Genomic DNA, 14485 nt, shown 5'->3' on the forward strand with positions numbered 1-14485 from the left:
GCTGGATGACGTGATGGACGGTACAACATACAGCAGCCTTAAGAAGGAAGCAATGGATCGCAGAGAATGGAGAGGCAAAGGACCTGCTAATATGGCGGATAACTCATGATGATGATGACAGGTCTGGATACGACTCTGGCAGGTGACACGTGTAGTCGTGGACAAAACGAGCGAGATCCCTCCCTTTTTCGTTATGCTGTTCCGCTCAGCTTTAAAGTCTGCTACACTGCGTAACAGGCAAGACGAAGAAGTACTACCAACATACTACGAACAGGCGTGAAATTTAAAAACTATTCGAACTTTGTCAGCCTGTTTTCAATCATGTGTAACACTACATTAATGCTGGTTAGTGTGTTAAATACAACACGAAAAAATATAAGATACACCGGGTGATAAAAAAGTCAGTATAAATTTGGCAAACTGAATAAATCACGGAACAATGTAGATAGAGAGGTACAAATTGACACACATGCTTGGAATTACATGGGGTTTTATTAGAACCAAAAGAAATACAAAAGTTCAAAAAATGTCCGACAGATGGCGCTTCATCTGACCAGAATAGCAATAATTAGCATAACAAAGTAAGACAAAGCAAAGACGATGTTCTTTACAGGAAATGCTCAATATGCCCACCGTCATTCCTCAACAAAAGCTGTAGTCGAGGAATAATGTTGTGAAGAGCACTGTAAAGCATGTCCGGAGTTATGGTGAGGCATTGGCGTCGGATGTTGTCTTTCAGCATCCCTAGAGATGTCGGTCGATCACGATACACTTGCGACTTCAGGTAACCCCAAAGCCAATAATCGCACGGACTGAGGTCTGGGGACCTGGGAGGCCGAGCGTGACGAAAGTGGCGGCTGAGCACACGATCATCACCAAACGACGCGCGCAAGAGATCTTTCACGCGTCTAGCAATATGGGGTAGTTCTAATAAAACCCCATGTCATTCCAAGCATGTGTGTCAATTTCTACCTCTCTATCTACATTATTCCCTGGTTTATTAAGTTTTCAAATTTATACTGACTGTTTGATCACCCGGTAAATGAAAGAAGAAACGCAAATTAGTATGAACTGTGCTAATAAAAATGAATTTCAGCTTACCGAGATAACGTAACTGTTTTAGTAAGAGAAAATACCCCAGATCGTTACGAAATAGCAAAACATTACGCGCATTCGGCCGCGAAACTATCTGCGTCAACGTCCAGACCGGTCTCACTGGATTTCCGTTGCTCAGCTACCATGAAAGTGTGCAAATTTAGCAATGCGCGAAGATTCGTAACGAAATTCTGTTAAAAATCATTCAGTGGCACATGGCACACTTAAGTCAATTCAATTATTGACAGAAGCGGAAAAAGTAGGTAGTAACAGGTATGAAATTCTACAAGATCTTCATATTGACATCCACAGGGCGCCGGTACAGAATAAAGGTAGCAATAAAACGTATTGAGGGCGCGAAAATTTCTCAAGATTTCTTTACTGATAGTATATCTGCCTCCATCGACATTAGAACCGAAAACAAACCAGACCTACCTTGCAGTAGCAGACAATCCAGGAAACAGCCCTCTATTACAGCCCCCAGACATGAACAAGCAGTCAATTTCGCAATGAAAATGGCAAAATAAGCGGTGACATGAAGGTAGAAAATTCATGTTTTTGAGGCCAGAAAGCTGTATGCAACAGAAACTGCTGTCCAGAAGAAATCTCCTCCTCCCCCCCCCCCCTCCTCCCCCCACGCTCGCGGGGGCCCTACACGATATTAGGCAACTGTGTCAGTTTCTCCGGCTCTTCAGTGTATAGTAATTCACAGTCGAATATTAAAGCAAAACTCAACACATCGGCGATCTGAGAGAAATGACGCGCACCCAGTGACAACAACATTTCAGTATGTTTATAACTGTTGTTGTTGTGTTCAGTCCCGAGACTGGTTTGATGCAGCTCTCAATGCTACTCTACCCTGTGCAAGCTGCTTCATCTCCCAGTACCTACTGCAGCCTACATCCTTCTGAATCTGCTTAGTGTATTCATCTCTTGGTCTCCTCCTACGATTTTTACCCTCCACGCTGCCCTCCAATGCTAAATTTGTGATCCCTTGATGCCTCAGAACATGTCCTACCAACCGATCCCTTCTTCTGGTCAAGTTGTGCCACAAACTCCTCTTCTCCCCCAATCCTATTCAGTACCTCCTTATTAGTCACGTGATCTGCCCATCCAATCTTGACCATTCTTCTGTAGCACCACATTTCGAAAGTTTTTGATTCTCTTGTTGTGTATACTATTTATCTTCCGTGTTTCACTTCCATGCATGGCTACACTCCATACAAATACTTTCAGAAGCGACTTCCTGACACTTCAATTTATACTCGATGTTAACAAATCTCTTCTTCAGAAACGCTTTCTTTGCCATTGCCAGTCTACATTTTGTATCCTCTCCACTTCGACCACCATCAGTTATTTTGCTCCCCAAACACCAAAACTCATTTCCTAATCCAATTCCCTCAGCATCACCCGAGTTAACTCGACTACATTGCATTATCCTCGTTTATAACTACATAGTTAATATTTCAGAGCGAATAAACATTCACATTGTGAACCTGTGAATTAACTACTTTTAATCTTTCATCCGATGTCAACAATCGATATCTCCTACTACAGCAATGCACTGGAGATATTGCCCGAGCTATTTTTTGATTCATTACGTTTCTTGATCTTTTCATTCTGCAAATGTTCGTCAGAAAATCGTATTCAACACAATTGCTGACGAAATGAATACCGCAAGAATACCTCACATTATGTCATACTTGTGAATTTATGTAATGATCACTTTACTATTTTGCCAGCAGCTTTATTTGAAGATTAATTACGATTGTGACTACGAAGTCTTTCGCGGCGAAGTCGTTGCAAAAAAAGTTCTCGGTTTACTTGCCGTGTCAAACTTGGATAAAGTCCCGAGCTTTCGATTCCTACCTCCGCCATCTTCGTCATCATCGTCATCTTTCTTATCATAAGAAAGTGGCCCTATTATTGGAGGATTCTTAAACGGGATCCCGCAGCAGCACTTAGCGGGAAGACAGGGGAGCTGCTGAACAACTCTGGCCCCCCAGAAGAACTGGTCAAGAATCCACGACCAAGAGCTGCACGGCCACCCAGGTTGTACGGCCTACCCGAGGTCCACGAGGATGGGGTCCCCCTGTGACACCTGTTGTCAGTGCTGCTGCGTCTCCTACATTTCGGTTGGCGTAATACATAACCAAACTATTAGCACCTATAGTCGGCCACTGTAGCCATCACATTAATAACTCAAAAATGTTTGTTGACATCATAAAGGAGACGAGGATAGGCCCGAATGACATTATGATCAGCCTAGATGTGGTCTCTTTGTTTACAAATGTGCCGCTGGAAGAAACGTTAAAACAGTTGGCTGCTCATTTCTGTCTTGAATTGCCGAAGTTATTCCGACATCTACATCTACATACATACTGCGCAATCCATCATACGGTGGGTGGCGGAGGGTACCTCGTACTACAACTAGCATCTTCTCTCCCTGTTCCAAACAGAACGAGGGAAAAATGACTGCGTATACGCCTCTGTACGAGGCCTAATCTCTCTTATCTTTGTGGTCTTTCCGCGAAATGTAAGTTGGCGGCAGTAAAATAGTACTGCAGTCAGCCTCAAATGCTGGTTCTGTAAATTTCCTCAGTAGCGATTCACGAAAAGAACGCCTCCTTTCCTCTAGAGACTCCCACGCGAGTTCCTGAAGCATTTCCGTAACACTCGCGTGATGATCAAACCTACCAGTAACAAATCTAGCTGCCCGCCTCTGAATTGCTTCTATGTCCTCCCTCAATCCGACCTGATAGGGATCCCAAACGCTCGAGCAGTACTCGGCAATAGGTCGTACTAGTGTTTTATAAGCGGCCTCCTGTACAGATGAACCACATCTTTCCAGAATTCTACCAACGAACCGAAGACGACTATCCGCCTTCCCCACAACTGCCATTACATGCTCGTCCCACTTCATATCACTCTGCAATGTTACGCCCAAATATTTAATCTACGTGACTGTGTCAAGCACTACACTACTAATGGAGTATTCAAACATTACGGGATTCTTTTTCCTATTCGTCTGCATTAATTTAGATTTATCTATATTTACAGTTAGCTGCCATTCTTTACACCAATCACAAATCCTGTCCAAGTTATCTTGCATCCTCCTACAGTCACTCGACGACGCCACCTTCCCGTACACCACAGCATCATCAGCAAACAGCCGCACATTGCTATCCACCCTATCCAAAAGATCATTTATGTAGACAGAAAACAACAGCGGACCTACCACACTTCCCTGGGCCACTCCAGATGATACCCTCACCTCCGATGAACACTCACCATCGAGGACAACCTACTGGGCTCTATTACTTAAGAAGTCTTCGAGCCACTCACATATTTGGGAACCAATCCCATATGCTCGTCCTTTAGTTAGGAATCTGCAGTGGGGCACCGAGTCAAACGCTTTCCGGAAGTCAAGCAATATGGCGTCCATCTGATACCCTTCATCCACGGTTCGCAAGATATCGTGTGAAAAGAGGGCGAGTCGCGTTTCGCAGGAGCGATGCTTTCTAAAGCCGTGCTGATGCATTGACTGCAACTTCTGTGTCTCAAGGAAATTAATTATAACTTCATGTTAATTTCCGTTCTGATATCACTCCACCCACGACCTACCACTATATTCGTATCATACCTGGAGCTACCCTGCACTGCTGTGTACGCATTTTTTCCGCATACTGCAATCCTTTCCCCAATCCCCCCGTGGCTTCTTTCGTCCCCCCGTTCACCGCTACTCTTGTCGCATTCCGTATCTTATTCGTCAACAGCCGCCCTGCGTCCTTGTGACACACCTCGCTCCCATCTTCTGCTTCGCGCTTGAAACTGCTCCGACATTCTCTGCTTGCCTGTTCTGTACTCAGACGTCAGCTCGCGCCTCACCATCTCTCATCCCACTTCCTCCAGCTGAGTGCAGACATTTTTTGCCCAAGATGGCGACCTCCGCCGCGTACAATCTGCATCTCCATCTACAGCACTACTCTGCAATTCACAGTCAACTGTCTCGCACACTTTTTTCTACAGTGTAACAGCGCCTAACACCTACATCTACGTGATTACTCTCCTATGCACAGTAAAGTGCCTGCCAGGGGGTTCAATGAACCACCTTCAAACTGGCTCTCTACCGATCCACTCTCGAACGGCACGCGTGATAAACGAGCACTTAAATTTTTCTGTGCGAGCCCTCATTTCTCTTATTTTCTCGTGATGCTCATTTCTCCCTATGTAGGTGCGTGCTAACAGAATGTTTTCGCAATCTGAAGAGAAAACTAATAATTGAAATTTCATGAGAAGATCCTGTCGCAACGAAAAACGCCTTTGTTTTAACGATTGCCACTCCAATTAACGTATCACGTCTGTGACACTATCTTCCCTGTTTCGCGATAATACAAAGCGAGCTGCCCTTCTTTGAACTTTTGCGATGCCATCCGTCAGTCACACCTGATGCAGATCCCACACAGCACAGCAGTACTCAAGAATAGGGCGGACAAGCGTGGTGTAAGCAGTCTCTTTAGTAGACCTGTTGCAGCTTGCAAGTGTTATGCCAAATAAATCGCAGTCTATGGTTTGCTCTACCCACAATATTATCTATGTAATCATTCCAATTTAGGTTATTTGTAATTGTAATCCCTAACTAATTAGTTGAATTTACAGTCTTCAAATTTGTGTGACTTATCGCGTAATCGAAATTTAGTTGATTTCTTTTAGTACTCGTGTGAATAACTTCACACTTTTCCTTATTGAGGCTCAACTGCCATTTTTCGTATCATACAGATATCTTATGTGAATCATGCTGGAAGTCGTTTTGGTCATCTGATGACTTTACAAGACGGTAAATGACAGCATCGTCTCCAAACAGTGTAAGACGGCCACTTAGATTGTCTCCTATGTCGTTTATATAGATTAGGAACAATAGACGGCCTATGACATTTCCTTGGAGAACGCCGGATATTACTTCTGTTTTAGTCGATGACTTTCCGTCTATTACTACGAACTGTGACCTATCTGACAGGAAATCACGAATCCAGTCGCACAACTGAGGCGATACTTCGTAGGCACGCAGTTTGGTTAGAAGGCGCTTGTGAGGAACGGTGTCGAAAGCCTTCTGGAAATCTAAAGATATGGAATCAATTTGACATCCCCTGTCGATAGCACTCATTACTTCGTAAGTATAAAGAGCTAGTTGTGTTTCACAAGAACGATATTTTCTGAATCCGTGCTGACTATGTCAACAAATCGTTTTCTTCGAGGTACTTCATAATGTTCGAATACAGTATGAGTTCCACTACAGTCATTCGTGTACGAGCTCTCATCTCCCTTATTTTATTATGATGATCATTCCTCCCTATCTAGGTGGGCGCCAACGAACATTCTCGCATTCGGAGGGGAATGTCTGGGATTGAATTTTCGTGGGAAGATCATGACGCAGCAAAAACGCGTTTCATCTGCATCTATACGCATACTCCGCAAATCAGATTTAAGTGGCTGGCAGACGGTTCACCGAACCACCTTCACAGTAATTCTCTATTATTGATTGGCGACTCCATGCAGTGCTGTGTGCACAATGACCACGTGTGTAAAATTAAAAGGAAGTTCAGTGTTGGCCGTAATACTGATGGTTTATTGGAAGCAAAATCGAGTTTCAATCACACGGTGATCATCTTCAGTGCTGTCGAGTACAAATTAAGCTCATAGACACTGGTATCAAGTTATCTCACTATGTGACCGAAAATCGATTTTGCTATCAATACACCACCAATGTTACGGCCAACGCTGAGCTTCCTTTTAATTTTAATTCTCCATTGTTCGAGGCGAGTAGCTGCACTGCGCGGGCACGATATTAGGACGTGTCCCACGACTCTTGTCACCTCGGTGTAATTCGGAAACTCGGTGGAATAAAACGAGAGAATACAACATTGAGAGTGGAGCGGGCATACTGACAATACTAAGAATTCATAAGCAGGAAGTTGGAGTCACAGCCGCTGGGTGTCGAAAAGTCTGTTAGGAGAGTCCAGCTGCGGTGTAATTGAGAGATAAGGCTGCGCAGTTCGACAGACGAGAAGACAAACAGAGAGAGAGACGCACCAGCGGGGCAGAGTGTGGTGAGGAGCCGCCGGCCACACATGCACACGGCACTACACTACACTACACACTACAATACACTGGACTACACTACCTGCACGGTGGGTGACACTCAGTGGCGGTGGACGGTGAGCGACAGGCAGCGCACCTCGTGACCGCTGGCAGCGGGGCGGGGCGAGGCCAGGGCAATTTGAGCGCTGAGTCAGCCGGTGTGGGGTGTGGGCAGCCAGTGTACACGCAGAGGCAGGGTAAACCAGACACCGGGCCGGCGCTGCGTGTCTGGCTGGCTGTACGGTGATACGGCTAATGGGTGCCGGAATATGTGTGTGTGTGAGCGAGTGAGAGATAGATATAGAGCGAGTGAGAGATAGATATAGAGCGCGTGAGAGATAGATATAGAGCGAGTGACAGATGGATATAGAGCGAGTGACAGATGGATATAGAGCGAGTGAGAGATGGATATAGAGCGAGTGAGAGATGGATATAGAGCGAGTGAGAGATGGATATAGAGCGAGTCAGAGATAGATATAGAGCGAGTCAGAGATAGATATAGAGCGAAAGAGATGTAGGAAGAGATATACTCTCCTGGAAATTGAAATAAGAACACCGTGAATTCATTGTCCCAGGAAGGGGAAACTTTATTGACACATTCCTGGGGTCAGATACATCACATGATCACACTGACAGAACCACAGGCACATAGACACAGGCAACAGAGCATGCACAATGTCGGCACTAGTACAGTGTATATCCACCTTTCGCAGCAATGCAGGCTGCTATTCTCCCATGGAGACGATCGTAGAGATGCTGGATGTAGTCCTGTGGAACGGCTTGCCATGCCATTTCCACCTGGCGCCTCAGTTGGACCAGCGTTCGTGCTGGACGTGCAGACCGCGTGAGACGACGCTTCATCCAGTCCCAAACATGCTCAATGCGGGACAGATCCGGAGATCTTGCTGGCCAGGTTAGTTGACGTACACCTTCTAGAGCACGTTGGGTGGCACGGGATACATGCGGACGTGCATTGTCCTGTTGGAACAGCACGTTCCTTTGCCGGTCTAGGAATGGTAGAACGATGGGTTCGATGACGGTTTGGATGTACCGCGCACTATTCAGTGTCCCCTCGACGATCATCAGTGCTGTACGGCCAGTGTAGGAGATCGCTCCCCACACCATGATGCCGGGTGTTGGCCCTGTGTGCCTCGGTCGTATGCAGTCCTGATTGTGGCGCTCACCTGCACGGCGCCAAACACGCATACGACCATCATTGGCACCAAGGCAGAAGCGACTCTCATCGCTGAAGACGACACGTCTCCATTCGTCCCTCCATTCACGCCTGTCGCGACACCACTGGAGACGGGCTGCACGATGTTGGGGCGTGAGCGGAAGACGGCCTAACGGTGTGCGGGACCGTAGCCCAGCTTCATGGAGACGGTTGCGAATGGTCCTCGCCGATACCCCAGGAGCATCAGTGTCCCTAATTTGCTGGGAAGTGGCGGTGCGGTCCCCTACGGCACTGCGTAGGATCCTACGGTCTTGGCGTGCATCCGTGCGTCGCTGCGGTCCGGTCCCAGGTCGACGGGCACGTGCACCTTCCGCCGACCACTGGCGACAACATCGTTGTACTGTGGAGACCTCACGCCCCACGTGTTGAGCAATTCGGCGGTACGTCCACCCGGCCTCCCGCATGCCCACTATACGCCCTCGCCCAAAGTCCGTCAACTGCACATACGGTTCACGTCCACGCTGTCGCGGCATGCTACCAGTGTTAAAGACTGCGATGGAGCTCCGTATGCCACGGCAAACTGGCTGACACTGACGGCGGCGGTGCACAAATGCTGCGCAGCTAGCGCCATTCGACGGCCAACACCGCGGTTCCTGGTGTGTCCGCTGTGCCGTGCGTGTGATCATTGCTTCTACAGCCCTCTCGCAGTGTCCGGAGCAAGTATGGTGGGTCTGACACACCGGTGTCAATGTGTTCTTTTTTCCATTTCCAGGAGTGTATATATATATATAGAGAGAGAGAGAGTGAGAGAGAGAGTGAGATATATAGAGAGAGAAAGAGAGAGAGAGAGATATAGAGAGAGAGGGTGGCAGAGAGAGACGGGGAGGGGGGGCTGAGATATAGAGGTTGGTCCATTGATAGTGACCGGGCCAAATATCTTACGAAATAAGCTTAAAGGCTACCAGTCCCGCTAGTGAGATGAAAGCAGAGCTCACCATCTCCGGCACAGTCGACAGGACCAATAGCGGACCTCCGGTACAGACCCGAGTGGAGCATCTGAATCGGAGGCTCAGATGCTTGCGCCGTAGGGTGGTGGGGTTTCGAGTTCTGCTGAAGAGGTCGGGTGGCCACTGCGTGCAGGAGGTGGCTACACAGGTACCAGCGGATGTGTGGCATGGACTTGGTGGTTGTTTAGGTTAGACGGTGTCAGAAAAAAATTGTTTCAGTCTCAAAGTGTGCACGTCGAAGACAGGAAGAGCTTAGATACAGGAACCAAGGGTAAAACAGGCGTAAACTGTCATAGTTGTGTTGTAAAAGTACCAGAGCTCAAAGAACTAATAGAGAGCACTGTGCACAACTATTGCAAACAACACTTTTAATTTTCCTACAAATATCATAGCCTTTACACTGACTGCCTCAACTATATATATATATATATATATATATATATATATATATATATATGGGACCAATAGCGGAGCTCCGGTACAGACCCGAGTGCAGCATCTGAATCGGAGGCTCACATGCTTGCGCCGTATATATATATGAACCATGGACCTTGCCGTTGGTGGGGAGGCTTGCGTGCCTCAGCGATACAGATAGCCGTACCGTAGGTGCAACCACAACGGAGGGGTATCTGTTGAGAGGCCAGACAAACGTGTGGTTCCTGAAGAGGGGCAGCAGCCTTTTCAGTAGTTCCAAGGGCAACAGTCTGGATGATTGACTGATCTGGCCTTGCAACACTAACCAAAACGGCCTTGCTGTGCTGGTACTGCGAACGGCTGACAGCAAGGGGAAACTACAGCCGTAATTTTTCCCGAGGGCATGCAGCTTTACTGTATGATTACATAATGATGGCGTCCTCTTGGGTAAAATATTCCGGAGGTAAAATAGTCCCACATTCGGATCTCCGGGCGGGGACTACTCAAGAGGATGTCGTTATCAGGAGAAAGAAAACTGCCGTTCTACGGATCGGAGCGTGGAATGTCAGATCCCTTAATCGGGCAGGTAGGTTAGAAAATTTAAAAAGGGAAATGGATAGGTTGAAGTTAGATATAGTGGGAATTAGTGAAGTTCGGTGGCAGGAGGAACAAGACTTCTGGTCAGGTGACTACAGGGTTATAAACACAAAATCAAATAGGGGTAATGCAGGAGTAGGTTTAATAATGAATAGGAAAATAGGCATGCGGGTAAGCTACTACAAACAGCATAGTGAACGCATTATTGTGGCCAAGATAGATACGAAGCCCACGCCTACTACAGTAGTACAAGTTTATATGCCAACTAGCTCTGCAGATGACGAAGAAATTAATGAAATGTATGACGAGATAAAAGAAATTATTCAGATTGTGAAGGGAGACAAAATTTAATAGTCATGGGTGACTGGAATTCGAGTGTAGGAAAAGGGAGAGAAGGAAACATAGTAGGTGAATATGGATTGGGGGACAGAAATGAAAGAGGAAGCCGCCTGGTCGAATTTTGCACAGAGCACAACATAATCATAACTAACACTTGGTTTAAGAATCATGAAAGAAGGTTGTATACCTGGAAGAATCCTGGAGATACTAAAAGGTATCAGATAGATTATATAATGGTAAGACAGAGATTTAGGAACCAGGTTTTAAATTGTAAGACATTTCCAGGGGCAGATGTGGACTCTGACCACAATCTATTGGTTATGACCTGTAGATTAAAACTGAAGAAACTGCAAAAAGGTGGGAATTTAAGGAGCTGGGACCTGGATAAACTAAACGAACCAGAGGTTGTACAGAGATTCAGGGAGAGCATAAGGGAGCAATTGACAGGAATGGGGGAAAGAAATACAGTAGAAGAAGAATGGGTAGCTTTGAGGGATGAAGTAGTGAAGGCAGCAGAGGATCAAGTAGGTAAAAAGACGAGGGCTAGTAGAAATCCTTGGGTAACAGAAGAAGTATTGAATTTAATTGATGAAAGGAGAAAATATAAAAATGCAGTAAGTGAAACAGACAAAAAGGAATACAAATGTCTCAAAAATGAGATCGACAGGAAGTGCAAAATGGCTAAGCAGGGATGGCTAGAGGACAAATGTAACGATGTAGAGGCCTATCTCACTAGGGGTAAGATAGATACTGCCTACAGGAAAATTAAAGAGACCTTTGGAGAGAAGAGAACCACTTGTATGAATATCAAGAGCTCAGATGGAAACCCAGTTCTAAGCAAAGAAGGGAAAGCAGAAAGGTGGAAGGAGTATATAGAGGGTCTATACAAGGGCCATGTACTTGAGGACAATATTATGGAAATGGAAGAGGATGTAGATGAAGATGAAATGGGAGATATGATACTGCGTGAAGAGTTTGACAGAGCACTGAAAGACCTGAGTCGAAACAAGGCCCCCGGAGTAGACAATATTCCATTGGAACTACTGACGGCCGTGGGAGAGCCAGTCCTGACAAAACTCTACCATCTGGTGAGCAAGATGTATGAAACAGGCGAAATACCCTCAGACTTCAAGAAGAATATAATAATTCCAATCCCAAAGAAAGCAGGTGTTGACAGATGTGAAAATTACCGAACTATCAGCTTAATAAGTCACAGCTGCAAAATACTAACACGAATTCTTTACAGACGAATGGAAAAACTAGTAGAAGCCAACCTCAGGGAAGATCAGTTTGGATTCCGTAGAAACACTGTAACACGTGAGGCAATACTGACCTTACGACTTATCTTAGAAGAAAGATTAAGGAAAGGCAAACCTACATTTCTAGCATTTGTAGACTTAGAGAAAGCTTTTGACAATGTTGACTGGAATACTCTCTTTCAAATTCTAAAGGTGGCAGGGGTAAAATACAGGGAGCGAAAGGCTATTTACAATTTGTACAGAAACCAGATGGCAGTTATAAGAGTCGAGGGACATGAAAGGGAAGCAGTGGTTGGGAAGGGAGTAAGACAGGGTTGTAGCCTCTCCCCGATGTTGTTCAATCTGTATATTGAGCAAGCAGTAAAGGAAACAAAAGAAAAATTCGGAGTAGGTATTAAAATTCATGGAGAAGAAATAAAAACTTTGAGGTTCGCCGATGACATTGTAATTCTGTCAGAGACAGCAAAGGACTTGGAAGAGCAGTTGAATGGAATGGACAGTGTCTTGAAAGGAGGATATAAGATGAATATCAACAAAAGCAAAACAAGGATAATGGAAATTAACTCGGGTGATGCTGAGGGAATTAGATTAGGAAATGAGGCACTTAAAGTAGTAAAGGAGTTTTGCTATTTGGGGGAGCAAAATAACTGATGATGGTCGAAGTAGAGAGGATATAAAATGTAGGCTGGCAATGGCAAGGAAAGCGTTTCTGAAGAAGAGAAATTTGTTAACATCCAGTATTGATTTAAGTGTCAGGAAGTCATTTCTGAAAGTATTCGTATGGAGTGTAGCCATGTATGGAAGTGAAACATGGACGATAAATAGTTTGGACAAGAAGAGAATAGAAGCTTTCGAAATGTGGTGCTACAGAAGAATGCTGAAGATTAGATGGGTAGATCACATAACTAATGAGGAAGTATTGAATAGGATTGGGGAGAAGAGAAGTTTGTGGCACAACTTGACCAGAAGAAGGGATCGGTCGGTAGGACATGTTCTGAGGCATCAAGGGATCACGAATTTAGTATTGGAGGGAAGCGTGGAGGGTAAAAATCGTAGAGGGAGACCGAGAGATGAATACACTAAGGAGATTCAGAAGGATGTAGGCTGCAGTAGGTACTGGGAGATGATGAAGCTTGCACAGGATAGAGTAGCATGGAGAGCTGCATCAAACCAGTCTCAGGACTGAAGACCACAACAACAACAACAACAACAACACACACATTATATATATATAGAGGGAGAGGGAGAGAGAGAGAGAGAGAGAGACGTACCTGAGCCGACACCCAGTTTCCTGCCGCCCCCCGTTATGGCTCCGACGAGGCGACCCCAGGCGGACAACCAGTCCTGGTGGTGGTGGTGGTTGTGGTGCGGGCGGTGGCCCGAGGTGGGGCTGCCGCGGCGGTCCGACTGGCTGCGACTGCGCTGCCTCTCCTGAGGGCTGCTGCAACAAACAACACTGCTAAGCAACTCTACACATGTACCAACTTATCGTCCAACCAATTTTGTGGCAGGCTCTCCCGTGGACCACTGGGAACAACCACCACAGGTAAGAAGCTTCGACTACAGGGCTCTACACACATACCAATTTATCAGCCGACCAACCAACCAAACAATTTTGTGGCAGCCTCTTCTGCAGAATGGTGGGAACAACCACCTCAGGTAAGCAGTTCCGAATAAAGGCTGCTACACTCATACCAATTTGTCGGCCGACCAACCACCACTGCTGAGCAACTCTACACACGTGCCAACTTATCATCCAACCAACGAACCAACCAACCAACCAACCAACGAACCAACCAACCAACGAACCAACCAACCAACGAACCAACCAACCAACGAACCAACCAACCAACGAACCAACCAACAAAGAACCAACCAACAAAGAACCAACCAACAAAGAACCAACCAACCAACGAACCAACCAACCAACGAACCAACCAACCAACCAACCAACCAACCAACCAACCAACCAACCAACCAACCAACCAACCAACCAACCAACCAACCAACCAACCAACCAACCAACCAACCAACCAACCAACCAACCAACCAACCAACCAACCAACCAACCAACGAACCAACCAACCAACGAACCAACCAACGAACCAACCAACGAACCAACCAACGAACAAATTCTGTGGCAGCCTCTTCTGCAGACTAGTGGGAACAACCACCACCACCACCACCACCACCACCACCACCACCACCCACCACAGGTAAGGAGCTGTAATATTCCTGGCTTAGTCAACCATCACATTAGGCTCCAAGAAGCTGTTCCCAGAGCAGTGAAGATGCAAGAAGTGTATAGATGACGGAATGTGGTGTGAGGTACCTGTGGCAGATGTTAGATTCGGTACCGTTCCCGTGAGAAAGACCGCCTGCGTAATGCTACTGCTCTGTGATTGGCTGCTGTGTTCGGAGCAAGGGCGACAAAACTTTAAAGTATAGTTATTATTATCATC

General features: G+C 46.1%; 1 protein-coding gene across 1 annotated transcript in view; it reads right to left on the reverse strand.

Annotated features, from left to right (window-relative positions):
- Positions 1–13603, reverse strand: part of LOC126426595 (tyrosine-protein phosphatase non-receptor type 11-like) — a 284162-nt gene extending 270559 nt beyond the window's left edge. The window contains exons 1-2 of the mRNA XM_050088489.1: positions 13509–13603; positions 13295–13464 (exon numbers count right to left, since the gene is read on the reverse strand). Of these exons, the coding sequence (XP_049944446.1) occupies positions 13295–13464; positions 13509–13603 (265 nt within the window). The remainder of the gene's footprint in view (positions 1–13294; positions 13465–13508) is intronic.
- Between the last annotated feature and the right edge of the window lie 882 nt (positions 13604–14485).

This window comes from Schistocerca serialis, chromosome 11 (genome assembly GCF_023864345.2).
Source record: "Schistocerca serialis cubense isolate TAMUIC-IGC-003099 chromosome 11, iqSchSeri2.2, whole genome shotgun sequence".
Taxonomy (NCBI): domain Eukaryota; kingdom Metazoa; phylum Arthropoda; class Insecta; order Orthoptera; family Acrididae; genus Schistocerca; species Schistocerca serialis.